General features: G+C 44.2%; 3 protein-coding genes across 14 annotated transcripts; all 3 read right to left on the bottom strand.

Annotated features, from left to right (window-relative positions):
* Positions 1 to 66: 66 nt before the first annotated feature.
* On the bottom strand, positions 67 to 10,935 carry LOC6507656 (GATOR complex protein Iml1). 12 transcript variants are annotated; one of them, XM_014909897.3, is made up of 22 exons: positions 10,691 to 10,935; positions 10,324 to 10,631; positions 9,770 to 10,258; positions 9,121 to 9,713; positions 8,896 to 9,064; positions 8,419 to 8,833; positions 8,227 to 8,358; positions 5,891 to 6,022; positions 4,162 to 4,564; positions 3,934 to 4,108; positions 3,687 to 3,878; positions 3,232 to 3,306; positions 2,903 to 2,967; positions 1,895 to 2,002; positions 1,630 to 1,836; positions 1,472 to 1,569; positions 1,246 to 1,413; positions 1,029 to 1,189; positions 807 to 969; positions 632 to 744; positions 511 to 566; positions 67 to 453 (listed from the first exon to the last, which is right to left on the bottom strand). In XM_014909897.3, exons 1-22 carry the CDS (start codon positions 10,758 to 10,760, stop codon positions 102 to 104), a joined length of 4,644 nt encoding a protein of 1,547 aa, XP_014765383.1. In that variant the 5' UTR covers positions 10,761 to 10,935; the 3' UTR covers positions 67 to 101. The 12 variants fall into 12 exon arrangements, 9 of the variants coding, with proteins under 9 accessions (XP_014765383.1, XP_014765388.1, XP_014765384.1 ...); XM_014909902.3 differs by having other exon boundaries at positions 3,232 to 3,339; XM_014909898.3 differs by lacking the exon at positions 5,891 to 6,022.
* Positions 6,158 to 8,349, bottom strand: LOC26515320. The gene is made up of 2 exons (XM_014910233.3): positions 8,227 to 8,349; positions 6,158 to 8,144 (listed from the first exon to the last, which is right to left on the bottom strand). The coding sequence occupies exon 2, from the start codon at positions 8,114 to 8,116 to the stop codon at positions 6,287 to 6,289; it is 1,830 nt and encodes a 609-aa protein (XP_014765719.1). The 5' UTR covers positions 8,117 to 8,144; positions 8,227 to 8,349; the 3' UTR covers positions 6,158 to 6,286.
* A 665-nt stretch (positions 10,936 to 11,600) lies between the features above and the next one.
* Positions 11,601 to 13,449, bottom strand: LOC6507654 (protein phosphatase PTC7 homolog). Its single transcript, XM_001956050.4, has one exon. The coding sequence runs from the start codon at positions 13,186 to 13,188 to the stop codon at positions 12,214 to 12,216; it is 975 nt and encodes a 324-aa protein (XP_001956086.1). The 5' UTR covers positions 13,189 to 13,449; the 3' UTR covers positions 11,601 to 12,213.
* Positions 13,450 to 13,581: the final 132 nt, after the last annotated feature.

A 13,581-nucleotide genomic window follows, 5' to 3' on the forward strand; every position in this document is an offset into this window, starting at 1 on the left:
CGATTTTAAATTTAAAAACGCAACTAAATTAGTCATTTATTTACAATTTTTAACAAAGATTTTTAACATTTGCTCTAATTATTTCCAACATTTATTGGAAACTATTTAGACTTCATTTCATCGTTGTTATTGTTGTTGAATTCAAATTTCTGGGCCTTGCGTTTTATTTCCTGGGACTGCGTCCAAAATGTGGCCAGGCGATGGTCACTGTTGGAGCAGAACTCACGGAAATCCTTGAGCAGCTTCAGCTGGAAGAGCTCGCCGTCCGCGGAGTTGTTAATGGTCTGGGCCTTCCACTTTTTATTGGGAATCATGTGGTTCCAGGCCCACAGGAAGCCCACCTTTTTGGGAACATTGGTGTTGTTGGTGTGTCCATAGACGCATCGCGTGAAGTTCGCCTCCTCCTCCTGTTGAATTGGAGATTCCATCTGGGTGTTGTTGTTGGTGGCGCACCTGGAAAGGATAAGGATGTTAAATGGAGTCAATGGCTATAAGGATTTAAAAACTTACCGTATCAAGGCAAACATGTTTCCCGTACAATGCACATACTGATACTCTTTGGGAAGCTGTCGGGATTTCATTTAAAAATATAAATATAATAATTTAAAAAATTATTTTAATCAACACTCACATCCTTGCCGACGCTGAACTTCTTCTCCAGAACACAGGGCAGGAAACCAAACTTGGATAAAATGGCTTCCTGGAGGAACAGCATCCGATCTGAACGAGATTCCTCAGGGAATTCTAAACAACAAACAAGTAAAGTTTAAATATCTTAAAGTTTTCTAAAATGAATCTAAAAATACCGTCAAAAAGAGTAGCTCCATCAGGCAGGAATGTAGTGCAAAGTGGAATGAAAATAGGACCCCTTAAGGGATCCGATTTCTTTGTGAAGGGTTCTGCCATGGGATCGGCTGGTACGGAGACCAGGAAATTAAATTGGTTCGCCTTCCGCATCCAACCGCCAATCTGAAATTGAAGAAAGTGTTAGATTAAATTTGAAGAAACTTCATTTTTGATTTCCCTACCAAATCGGCCACTATAGGTCCCGATGAGGTCACCCACTCCACAACAATCTCAAAGGCAAATCCTGGCTGCAAGACAGTGTGGTGCTTCACATGACCCCACTCCATCCGATCGCTCTTCTGGTTAACATCAATCTCCAAATGAGATTGGCGGTAAACGCGCTCTGAAATAAGAATTTTTATATTATTTTTGTTCGAAGTGTGTGTTTGGAATACTTGCTGTTAGTGCTGGCATCTGTCCAGGACTGGGGAGCTGGTGATTCCCTTAGGAAATTGGGAACTGGTGTGGTTACTTGCTCATCATGCCAGAGGAAGCTGCAGCCCTGGAATTCAATTTCCAACCACTCGTTGACAAAGGCTCTGTAATCGTTCAAGGGCTGGGCATAATCTGGAAGAAATAAATATGAATGAGAAAGGATAAAGTCCCTAGGAGACAATGGTTATACCTTTGGCATTTTTATCCTGCTCCACTACATAGTAGAAGACAAAACCCGGAACCACAGGCTGGTTCCAGTCCCCAGAAGCATGGCAGATCATCCGCTCCCTGAACAAAGTTTCTCATTTAAGTTCAAGGATTCTTTTTTTTATATTTCCAGAAACATACTTTCGCATGGCTTCCAGCAGCTCCAAGGGCTGTCGTCCATTGTTGAGGCGGGTCTTCAGCCACATTAAGGCATCGTAGGAGATGAAGGTACACGAGGGCAGGGACTGGGTCTTGGAGAAGTAGCCGACTCCTGTTACGGGATGTTTCATGGCCTCAAAGATGTCAGCCAGTGTGGCATTGGGGCTGAACTTAATATCCACTGGGAATCTAATAAATGAACGAATTTAATACCAAATAGTTATTAATCTGAAGGTTATCTAGTCACCCATCATCCTGGTCATCTCTGGCGGCGATTCCCGCAGCAGCCACTGCATCTGTGGCTGGAAAGTGGCGCGGAATCCGTCCATTTTCCAACTTGGGGCGAACATTAATGCTGGCGCGAGAGGACAGAGATCAGGATTAGACATTGGCAAGATGGACTCGGGATAATAATGTCCATTTCCAAGTTGGGTATGCGAGTGTCTGGATTTTGGGTCAGGGGATACTGTTGGCCAATTGCTTATAATGCGGGTTAGGTTTTTCGGGTATGATTTCGAGATGGGGGGGGATTAGTCGAGAGTGGAGTGATGGAGGAGAGATACGTAAACGGAACCAGGACGGAATAATGCCATCCTGGCCCTGGGAGTGGCACAAACCTTTGCTGCTGTGAGTTTAATTGATTATGATGCTTTTCAGTGATTCTAGGTGTGTCATGCTGCTGAAAGCCAAATACCAAATTAAATAATATAAAAAATTACATAAACCTAACAAACAAAAACCAAAAGGAGTTAAAGGATCGAAGAGCAACATCAACTTGTGGAAATCATCAAAGTTCGGATGCAGATAAAAAAAAAACGAAAAGGACTACGAGTACGAAACAGAAACAGTAACAGTAAAAGTAACAGAAAGGATAACAACAAACTGATAACCATACAACAAACCGGCAAGGACCAAAAATATACAATTAGCCTAGGCCCAGGACTCTGGGGTATCCTGGGAGCCAAACAACTAGGAACCATCAGCCAAACCGTGCGAATCACCAGAGACCGTAAATCAAATCTTAATCTTAAATTATAAACTAATTAAAAGCATCAATGCGTAACTAAATAAATTATTTAAAAATTAACCAAATTATCCTTACGGTTCCTGGCCTTTTTTTTTTTTACAAATGCAAGTACAGTGTTCAGGTGTGTGTAGATGTGGGTGTGTTTTAGGTATGAGTGTGTGTACAAGAATAATACGAGGGAAGTCCTTAGAACTAATTAGTTTTTTTTTTTGGAATCGATATAAAAACCTGGGTCGCTTCTCCGGCAGCCGATTACTGCCGACCCTCTCCCGAAACGGAGAGTTCATGAGTCCCTGAGGAGTTGGATACGGTTTTTTTTTGTGGGGCAGGAAGACAGTTAAGGAGGCACATTTAAAAGAGAGACAAAAAAGTTATATGAGTTAGAGACTTCTTCACCACAATATCCACTATTTCGATCGAAACTTTGAAGCCAAAACGTGCGCAATTTAATAATTATTGATTAAAATGAAATTATCAAAGAAACTGTACAAAAAATGTGCGCTGATTCTGAATGAAAATTAAAATCAAAAGCTTAAACGTTAAGTTGAGTAGATAACCTGGTTAGGCTGTGGCCTGGATATAATGCTGGTACTGTGTCGTCGCTTGGTTATGCTGTGGGCGATGGGGCTGTCCTGGAAGAGTGATGCAAGAGAGAGAGAGAGAGACTCGGATACATCAGGGGGCGAAATGGGGGCACAAGAAGCTGTCTTTGTGATGCAAGTTAGATAATTAAGTAAATAGACTAGACTAATCAGAGCTGCCTCGGATCTTACGTCATGAAAGGGGTGTCCTTTCCAAGGAAACCTCTTTAATATGATATTATTACAAGAGTTTTAATTGAGCCAAGACCCTCTTGAAATCGTATTTAAAAATAAAATACATTTTTCAAAAGGATCATAGGGCAGTCTAGGAGCTTAGTCCATTAGGCCATTAGACAGAACGGAGTTACAGATTTAACGCAACGGATCACAAATTCACAAATAATGACTTGGAATGGAATCGCCCTTCTTACTCTCGCCTTTCGGGCAAACTGGCGCTTCAGTTTGCTGACCGCCTCGATCAGCCGGACAAAGTCCTCCACCTGATCCTGTGTATTGTCCGCCGTGGCATCCGGGAAGATGTCGCAACGCTGGCAACTGGCTATCTTGTTCACGATGTTCTCCCTTGGAAGTAAATACATCCGATACCGCCAGTATTTCAAGCTCTAAAAATAAAAATTTTTAACTTTAAGTTTTAAAGAAAATAAGATAGAAAGTCACCTCCATTAGAGGATAGTCCACATCACCACGCGTACAAATATAGAGATCCATGTGATTCCAATTAAAGTTCTCCAGCTTCTCGGTGGTAAAGTTCACCCCGGAGATCTCGTAGGTCTCATGTTGTGGAGCATGGAAGCGGTAACGATAGTCCACATTTATGGGAGGATACGGGTGTCTGAAAAGATTCCACATGAAACTGATTCCAGAGTAGAAGATATCCATACTTACCGGGGCCGGTAGCCGGTCACAGTGATCACAGAGCCACTCAGCGAGATCTTGTGGAAGATGCGTCCAATCGAAAGCAAGTACTCCTTCTTAATCTCGCATGGGGGCTTCACTGGAAGCACCGCAGAGCCGGAGGAGCACCCGCCCCCATTAGAAGGCTTCTCATCCACCACTATCAGCTGAAAGCCCTGTGCCAGTCGCTGCGAGACAATCTCCTTGCACACCTCCTCGGTGGAAAGGGGCTTCCGGTAGACAGCCCTACTCTGGGCATAATCGTGATTCACATCGTCGGGGAGGAGAGTGTAGTCCGTAATGACATAGTCGTTGTTGAGCGATCGCTTGTCCGGGAAGTAGTCCGTGGTAATGGGCAAGCAGGCGGGGATGGTCAGTGACTTCCAGTCGACGCCTGCAAACGGATCCACCGGTATTAGCAGGAGGAATCTCGGATACGGGGGTCAGAGATCAGAGAGAACAAAGAGAAAGCCAACGCCGGTACAGGTGTTTTAAATCAAAATCGCACAAGCTAGAAGGTCTACGGAAATCATAACCAAGGGAAGTGGGTGAGGAGTGGTAGGAGCTCCCGTCCGGGTAGAGCTTTACTTCTGTCACCAACGGATGTGGGTGGGTGGGTTTGTTGGTTAGCGTGTGGTTGGCGTGCGAACAAAATACAAGTGGGCGGGGCGAGTGGGCGGGCGAGTGGCAAGCATACTAATTTTTTCTACAAAACTACACAACGGCAACATGCGTGGCACATGCTTCCTGGACCAACATGCTCTCCCATAGTACCATGAGCAGTTAAGGTTATCAGCCACCTCTCCGATGGATGTGAGAGTGTTTGGGTGTGCTGGTGGTGGCGGTGTTTTTGGAATCTGTTTATTTTTCTGGGTGGTGCAACTACTTATTAGAATAAGACTATTATTTGTAATGGATGTGGAATTCATGCATAGGGTGCAGGGGCAGGACTTTAAAAGCGATTATAACAGTGGAGTGCAAAGCAGATAATCTACAGATCTAGATTCTAGATTCTAGACTTGAGTGGGGGTCAAGGCCTCCTCCTTTAAGCAAATAAATGTTCTATACTTTTATATCTGATTGCCCTTTAAACTGAGTTGAAAAATATAATATTTTTATCAAAGTTTAAGCTTTAAATTCTTTTTAATTATTTCATTATAATTATTTTCCTTTCATCCCTTTTAAATAGCACAGAAATTCTTCCTCGTATCTTTATAATCTATTCTATTCTAAATATTTTTTAACTCGAATTTATTCCCGCGATTCCGGCCGTACGTTATGCGGCAGGCGCCCCTTTATATTAAGCTAATAATAGAAAGCAAAAAACCCTCTAAGAACTAGCTTTGATAAAAATAATCTCCCTTTTTCCTAATAAAATATTGAGTTTTGCTTCAAAATTCTGAAAAATTCTATTTCTAAAATATACAAACATTAATCATTTTAGTCGGAAATACTTGAAACCCCCTTTATTTTTGTATACAAAAGCAGCTAGTAACTAATAGCAAGGTAAACCCCTACATAGGTCTCCTTGAACTTCAACTACAAGTTCCATAAAGCTATTGATCGAAAAACTATATTATGTTTAGAAAAATAGCTAAAAAGTGTTTTTTTTGGTTGCGTGTGTGTGGTATTTTTGAGAGTGTGTATTTTTTTTTTGGATGCATTACTAATGCTTTGTACAGAGTTTCAAAAGTGGTGTGAATTTGTTTTTTGTCCAAACCTATGATGATCTTTCCTCTTCCTCCGCCGCCCGCCTCCGCCTCCACCGGATCGGGAGGCGAAGCCGTTTCTAATGCCTCCAGGTCGCCCAGATGATGATGCTCGCCCTCGACGATCGGCCGCAGATGCTTGACTAAAGGAGCAATGGATACGGATTGGGTACGATGGATATACGGAAACGGATACGGATACGGATATGATGGGTTGCAAATTTCGATTCGTTGGGTTAGATCCGATTGTGGTTTCATTCGTGGTTGGTGATGTTTGTTTGTTTTTTTTTTGTGGTTGTGGGTGGGGGAGAATGTGAATCATACGTAAACTTAAATTAGATTTTTATATTCTTTTAAATATTTTCGTTTTTTTTTTTTGGTTAAAAATGAGCTACTTTGTATGCAGATTAAGTTTTAAATATAATCCCAGGGTTGCGGTTAGTAGGCGGTGGCTTTCCTCTTTTCTTGCACCCCAAGCTGTGGCGGATCTCGAAGAGAAAAGCAATTCCGCTGCCCAACATTCCGCACAGGAACAAAGTAAAGACAGGGCACAGAACTGTTATGGATAGTGGTCTGATCCTGGACGTCTCCTCCAATTCCGCCAGGGTGGAGAAGTCCTTTAGGTAGCCCATCAAATGGGCATTGTGGTGGGAAGTACTCGACCATAGCCTACCAAGTGCACTCTCTCGCACCCTTAACTGGAATTGATGCAATGGATCCTTGAAATGCGAATCAATCCTTAGCTGATATTGAAACGGAAAAGTACCCTGGCATATATTCGTCAGAATGAATCGCTTCTTGCGCAGAAATTGCTGCTGATTATTGAAGAACTTCCACCGAAATCTACTAATCGGATAGATAAACTCCGGATCCATTGCGATGCGCTTCAAATCGAATGTGTGCTTATCCGCAAAGGAAAACTTTCGTTTAAACTCCTCGCTGTGACCCAGTGACCCCACAATGATCTCCACGTCTGAGGGTACGACCAGGATGCGGTTGGGCATCTCAAGGATCTCCTCCAGAGTCCCAGCCGGCTTCTGTGTCAGGGTAACCGTCAAAAAAGAAGTCAGTCTGGTGGTGTAACTTTGCACCAGAATGAAGATCCCCATCAGGATCAATGAACTGGATAAGAGGCTACTTAGTTTGGTGTTCGAGGATCTCCTCCTATCGGCTCCTGGTAGTCCCAAGGCTGCCCAAATCTGGGAGCTCTTCATTAGCCGGCGCACGTAAAAAAAATGCAAAATAAGCAAAGTGAGAATAAAACAGGTCCAAAGATAGCTTCGGAACGGCATGAATACGTAGAGATTCCTGGGAATAGCGTTGTCCAGCGGTATCATGAAACAGCGATCACACATCAGGTATGGATAGGAGTAGTCCACCTGGCTGTTTGGATGCAAGGTATCGTACAGATGTGGACTCATCTCTATTTTATTCTGAATAATTAGACCATTAAGAGTGTTGAGGTCCAGCGAAGAGGATCCGTTCACCAGAAGTGGATACAGATCCAGGGACACGTTCAAGTGGGCCATAAACTGGGTGATAAGAGTGCCACCCAAACCATCCAGATGCCGCTTCGTACGTTGACTATAAAGCGACCAAAAGGTGTTCGGGATATCCTCTTGAACCGGCAATCTCAGTCGGTATCCTTTAAAATTGTTCCTGTTGGGCAATGGAAACAGGTGGAGCGGATCATATGATGCTAGCTTTCGCATCCGAATTATCCTAATCTCGGGATAAGGATCCATTTGATAGAACCTGCGCATCGCCACCACCACCAAGGCGGATCTGAACTGCAGCCGCCAAATGAGATCGAAGAAGTAAGCCAGATCAGTACCACCTATCGGATCTCTTATAAAGAATATGGTCTTGCAGTACCGCCTTCCTCTGGCCCTCTTGGCTTGGAGTTCAACTATTGAATCCGTGTGATTCCTTGCAAACACCAAGTACATTGTTTCCTCATCCTGGATGGCACTAAACTTTAACTCTTCGTCCTCTTCACTTGTGGCAGTCATCTGCGGAAGTAGACGGAAGTGGTTGGTGGTGTTGCTTCTCAGCTCGCGATAGAGGCCATCCAGATAGGAGAGATCAACTGCATCCGAGCTGCTTGCCACAGTAAATGCCGTCAGACGGTACACTCTTCCAATCCTGTCCATAAACTGAGCTAGCTGGATTGGCTGCACAAAGCTTCCTGTCGCCCCAATTGGACTCGTCATCAGTATCGCCAGAATCAGGAACATTTTCGCCCAAGAATCAGAGACTCACTGGCTGGTGTCCAGTTGTTTCCCGGAGTTTTTTAAGTGGTTACTTCAACCGCGATAGAATCTCCTACTGTTTGACCAACACTTACCTGTAGTAATTGCCGGTGTCCATTCCTGCTCTCCGGTGGCTCCCCAGAGATACGATTTGGCCTGCGTGGCTGTCAGGTTGGGCACATTGGCGGGAAGAGCATTCATAATCGAGTTCTGGCGCCGCTTAAAAACTATGAAGGGAGGACACTGTAAATCAGGAATTACAATGGGAAGTGACATTTTGTCCTCACAATCCATTTTGTCCTCGCTCTGGGATGAAACGGACTTGCTAAGCATTGAATAGCTGGACACTCGATCGTATTGCTCTCCATTCTCGCCACCGTACTCCTCCGGCTCGTTATTGTTGTTACTGCCATTCTGGTGAAGCGGTTGCAGTGGCTTCTGGTGCTGGTGCTGCCCCGCCTGAGTGCTTTTTGCTGGAACAGCCTGGTAGTGATGCTGTTGGATAAGTACACCGGTCGGACCCTTTGGAAAGATGTGCGTCCAGCGTCGTCGATTCGAAGTCAGCTTAATGGTGACTTGCGAAGGATCGAAGGGATTGATAAGCGCCCTGCCAGGTCGAACAATGGGCGCAATACTGACAATCGTACGACGAGAGTTCTTCTCCGAGGCCAGCGATTCGGAAAGATTTGTTGCATCCGGTTGCTGCAAGGTAAGGAGGTAATGTAGTGTTATCTGAGTCACAAATAACTCCGTATTTGTCATACCAATGCTGCCAGCATGGCGGATGTACCGTGATGGATGTCTGGATCGGACATTTTGCGGCGAATGGCTGGAATCTGTGTGGGTGTCAGATTCTCCCACTCATTATTATAGGCATAAGTCTCCAGGCTGGGAACTGAAGTCTTCTTGGCCCGCACCACTCGTTGCAGAGAGCTTGGGGTTTAAAAATATATTAATAATAAATAAAAAACTAAGAAATAATGTCCCACCAAGTACTCTGTGCCGGCAGGGGCTGAAATATCTGCTCATCGTAAGCATCGTAGTCAAAGAGGTGGTTATGCTTGTACTCCGATTGGTTGCAACTGAGGAAGTGACGCTCATTATCCTCTCCCCCCTCACTGGCATCCTGAAGCGTCGATCCAAAAAGTGGCAGCTTAATTCTGGGAATAAAACTGGAATAGGCAATCTTCTTGTTGGTCGAGTAGAAACTTAAGTTGATCCAGTGCGGCAAGGAGTAGTCATCGGCAGAGGTGAGCGTGGTGTCCTTATTGTGGAACTTCAGCAGAGGCACAGCATGCAGTGGTTGTTCTCCCACGCAAACCAAATCACTGCCCACACCATTATCGATGATCCGCTGCTTAGTGATGTTGGTCAACTCCCGATCTACGGAGAAAACACCCACACCGGGGGTAATCACCACTGACAGCTGTCCCGTGCGGTCAAATGTTCTATCCAGATAGTGCTTCTCAAATGTGTTCAGAGAGATGTTAAGAACCTCCAGGAAATTTCCTTGAGTGGCTGTGGAATTGGTGGCGGGGGGAATCTTCATATGCTCCCTTTCGTGATAGCGCAGAACTGTGGCCTGCAAAGGATTTAATGGATTAGTAATTATATTCAATGAAGAAACTGAAAAGATACCTGGTAGGAGGTGAATAGCTTGCGCAGTTGCCCCAGAACCGTACACCAGTCATCGCAACGCTCGTTTTGGATAGCCACCCGGTAGAAGTCCTCGTAGAAGCGACCCTTGTAGTCCAACTGCAGGCAGTCACGCATGTGCTCGGGGAACTCGTCCAGGCTTTTGGCAGCGTAAAAAGTACGCGAAAACAGGACAATGGTAACTTCATGGTTGCAGCTCAACTTCTTCCACTTTTGGAAGAGCTCAGTGAGAAATCCATTCACCGCTTTTTCAAAATACAAGTCCCCATGGATGTCAAAGTCCCACATCTCCGAGGACATCTGCAGGAACAGGTAAACCATAGAGGTGCTGCTACGAAAAACGATTTTGGTGTCCTCCGTAATGACGCCACTGGCCACACGTTCACCCTGCGACCACATCTCGTACACTTGGCACCGGATTTGCATGTCATTGTAGTCGATCTTCTTATTCACGTACACACAGGTGTCCGTCTTTAAAAGAAATTTATATAATTCTCAAGTTTCAGTTTATGTTCCAGTTTATGTAACCCTCTTACCAAGTAAGTTTTTAGTCGCCACATCTCGGAGCGTCCCATATATTGGTCCTTGAAGGTTATTTCAATGGAGTCCAAGGCCACATCCGCGGGATTAACAATGCGCATCACCACGTTGGAGTAGGCGCGCATCTTGAAGGCGGCGGCAATGCCAGATTCAATACTTATCACATCTCTGCCAGCGTTCACGTTGAACTCTGTGATCTGGAGCAGCAGGTGGGTGCCATTCTCGTCATCCGGTGCATAGATTTCCACCACATCGCCGACATTGGCGTTTGGGTGATCCTTTAGATTCATTACCAAGTCGGCATCTGATGATAAACAAGTGTAAACAACGAAACTTTGTTGATTGTTGTGGCAATATGGTTACCGTATGATTTGTTGCACCCACGGGTGTGGGTGGTCAGCTTGTACAGTTTCATGGCGGGCATCCCAGGCATGCTGGGATGTACGGTGCAGGATCCCTTCACCTACACCCTTTCTGTTATTGGTTCTGAGGCAGTTCCTCTTCAATTTGACTATTAAGAAGACTTTAATCTTCTTTTAAAACATTGTAAAGTTCTTGTAACACCGTGTTTTTGTTTTTCCTTAGGTTCAGTGAGACCGTATAATGAAATGCGCGAAAAACCAAAGATTTCGAGGTTGCTCAAAAATGTACCTATTTTCTGGGACATTAATGCGCAATTGTTTTTAAAAGAGTACCTAATTCTTATTAAAATCTAATTTGGATATAGTAAAATACTTTTTCAAGTTTCTTTTAATAACAATATATTATTAAAAATATTGTTAAAGTTTTCATGAGAAAAACAACATTCTTCTAAACTTAATCATTAAAAAAATTACTTTTTATAAATTTTAAAATCCCCTATAAGTTTATCTATAATTGTATTTAAAATACACTATTATTTACTATTTAAATATTTGTTTTATATTATTCTTTTTTTTTTTTTTGAAAACTACGTATACGCAATATAGTCACGTTACTATAAGCGATTTCTTCAAGATAAGCGATGTACGTATATTTGTTTATAATTTTCTCACCTATATATTTTTAATCCATTTATATATAGAAGAAAAACTTATTTATAACATAAATTAACCCCATGTATAGGTACTAATAGCTTCTAAAAATGCTACCATTGCTGTGCCTATTAATTTACATCTTTCTGGCCATGAAACTAATCTAAGCAATTAGAGAGAGAGAACGATTCAAGTTTTTGTTTTTATTTTTGATATATTTGTTTATTGAATTTATCTCGAAATGATTACAATTCGGATCGTTGTTTTAAATGAATAATTTTATTGGGTCGCAATATCAGTGAGTACATTTCGACAATAACTGGTGTTTCACATCAAGACATTACACCTGGCTAAATGGCTAATCCTCAGTCCTTTATCAATCAGATGGCATCCGTGGTGGTCCGGCGGAATCTGGACCCTACTATCCGGATCCGATCGGGTTTTAGGTTTCGCAATCTGTTTGTTTTTATTTGTTTTTGTGGCGATTGAAACGCCACTGACGACAGAGATCGCTTGAGACTGATAGTTCCCTTTTTTTTCCACAATTCATTTGGATTTGGGTTTGGATTTTTTTTTTTCTACTTATAGCAAGAGTTATGTATACAATGCAAGGCGTGGGTCGCTCACCAGGATGCGTCGAAATAGGTTGTCGTTTTGGTTCGAAAATGAGTTGTTGACTCGTATATATGTAACTAACAATCAAAAGTCGCTTGTCCTCCTCTTCGTTCGAATATTCTCGTCTTCAATCTCAACATGCAGCTTAAACGGTAGACAGAACCACGAAACAGGCTCCTAAAGCTAACTAAACACGTACGGACTACAAGTAAACACTAAACACTAAATATATATCCACGGGGGCGGGGGCTGGACAGCTCACATTGCCACAGTAGCCAGGACAACGGTGATGTCGTCGGGCTTACCACCACGCGCCTGGATGTTGTTCCTCCTGGCGCTGAGAGCGAACGGCGAGAGGAACTCACTGTTCAGCGACAATGTGCGGGCCATCAAGGCCAGGCTGTTGGCTGTCATCTGCAGCTTGACGGGATCACGTTCACCCTCCACCTCGCTGAGCACCTGCAGCATCAGATCTTCGGGGACATTGTCGAACACTCCGTCGGTGGCAATGAGGATAACATCGCCGTCCTTAACGGGAAAGCTCATGGTGTCTGCCGATTCGGGACTATCGCTGAGGACATTGGGTCCATGTCCCGGAGGCGGAAGCGATAGCTGGAAGGGGGTGTTAAAGTAGTGCTGCTGCTCCTCTGACTTGTGCACCACTTGACCCTGTCGCACCACAATGAAGCCGCTGTCTCCAATGTTCGCCGTGTGCACGGTACTAGTTTCGCGGTTTAGGATCAACACGCAGGCTGTGCTACTGCCCAGAATCGGTTTCTTTTGCTCCATCAGCTCGCAGTAACTGTAGGCCAGCAGGTTGACCGGGCGTTGCGGGTTGAAGTGACTGCAGTGCACCAATCGTTCGCAGGTGCGCATCAAAAATGATGAAAACTCTCCAGGGTCAATGCCATAGCTGCGCCAACCGCCCACTCCATCGGCCACGCCCATAACATCCGCCTGCTCCGTGGAGGCCTTGAACCATGAATCTTCGCCATACTTTCCAGGGCGATACTTATGCCGCAGGTTGTCTTTAGCGAAGCCACATACCACAGAAACGAAGCGAGGCTTTGATGGATTCGCTCCACATTCTGGCCCCGATGCGGATCCCGACTTCACGGCACCCTTAGCCGCTGCAGCTCCTCCGCCACCGGTAGCGGTCTCTAAAAGAGTGGAGAAGCTGCTGCGGAGAGCCCGCGAGATCAGGCGCGATGTCCAGTTGAGCGACGAGTGCATCACAACTCGTGGTCTCGTGGTCTGCGTTGAGTCCACTTACATCCAGGGGTCGATTATTGATTTTGCCCTTGTCGAGGTTGCGTTTCCTGGCGTTCGACTTCTTCTCCAACACCTTCTACTAACAATTTACAGGCCAAATTTTCGTTCTCGACGGGGCCAACAATTTACGTTCCAATTTTAATGTGAAATGTTATGTGATACACTTTTTCACGTCAGGTCGTTGAGCTCCGGAACCGGTTCCATTTTCGTTTTGTCGCCCCCTCCTCCTACCTCTGAACTGGATCCAACGAGGTTTCATTGAACTAAATCGATTAAATTAGAGATGGTAGTGCCTATTTCTTAATAAATTTCAAAATTTGTAGGATTGAAGCATTCGAGGAACATTTTATATTA

The sequence above is a fragment of the Drosophila ananassae genome, chromosome 2R (genome assembly GCF_017639315.1).
Source record: "Drosophila ananassae strain 14024-0371.13 chromosome 2R, ASM1763931v2, whole genome shotgun sequence".
NCBI lineage: Eukaryota > Metazoa > Arthropoda > Insecta > Diptera > Drosophilidae > Drosophila > Drosophila ananassae.

What these genes read in the sequence shown, in the direction of transcription:
- LOC26515320 (XM_014910233.3), bottom strand. Translation starts at nt 8,116, where the DNA reads ATGTTCCTGATTCTGGCGATACTGATGACGAGTCCAATTGGGGCGACA.
- LOC6507656 (XM_014909902.3), bottom strand. Translation starts at nt 10,760, where the DNA reads ATGCCTGGGATGCCCGCCATGAAACTGTACAAGCTGACCACCCACACC. An exon ending in TGGGTGCAACAAATCATACG is followed by an intron (nt 10,632 to 10,690) that starts GTAACCATATTG and finishes GTTTATCATCAG; the next exon opens with ATGCCGACTTGGTAATGAAT. An exon ending in AGAGATGACCAGGATGATGG is followed by an intron (nt 1,837 to 1,894) that starts GTGACTAGATAA and finishes TTCATTTATTAG; the next exon opens with ATTCCCAGTGGATATTAAGT.
- LOC6507654 (XM_001956050.4), bottom strand. Translation starts at nt 13,188, where the DNA reads ATGCACTCGTCGCTCAACTGGACATCGCGCCTGATCTCGCGGGCTCTC.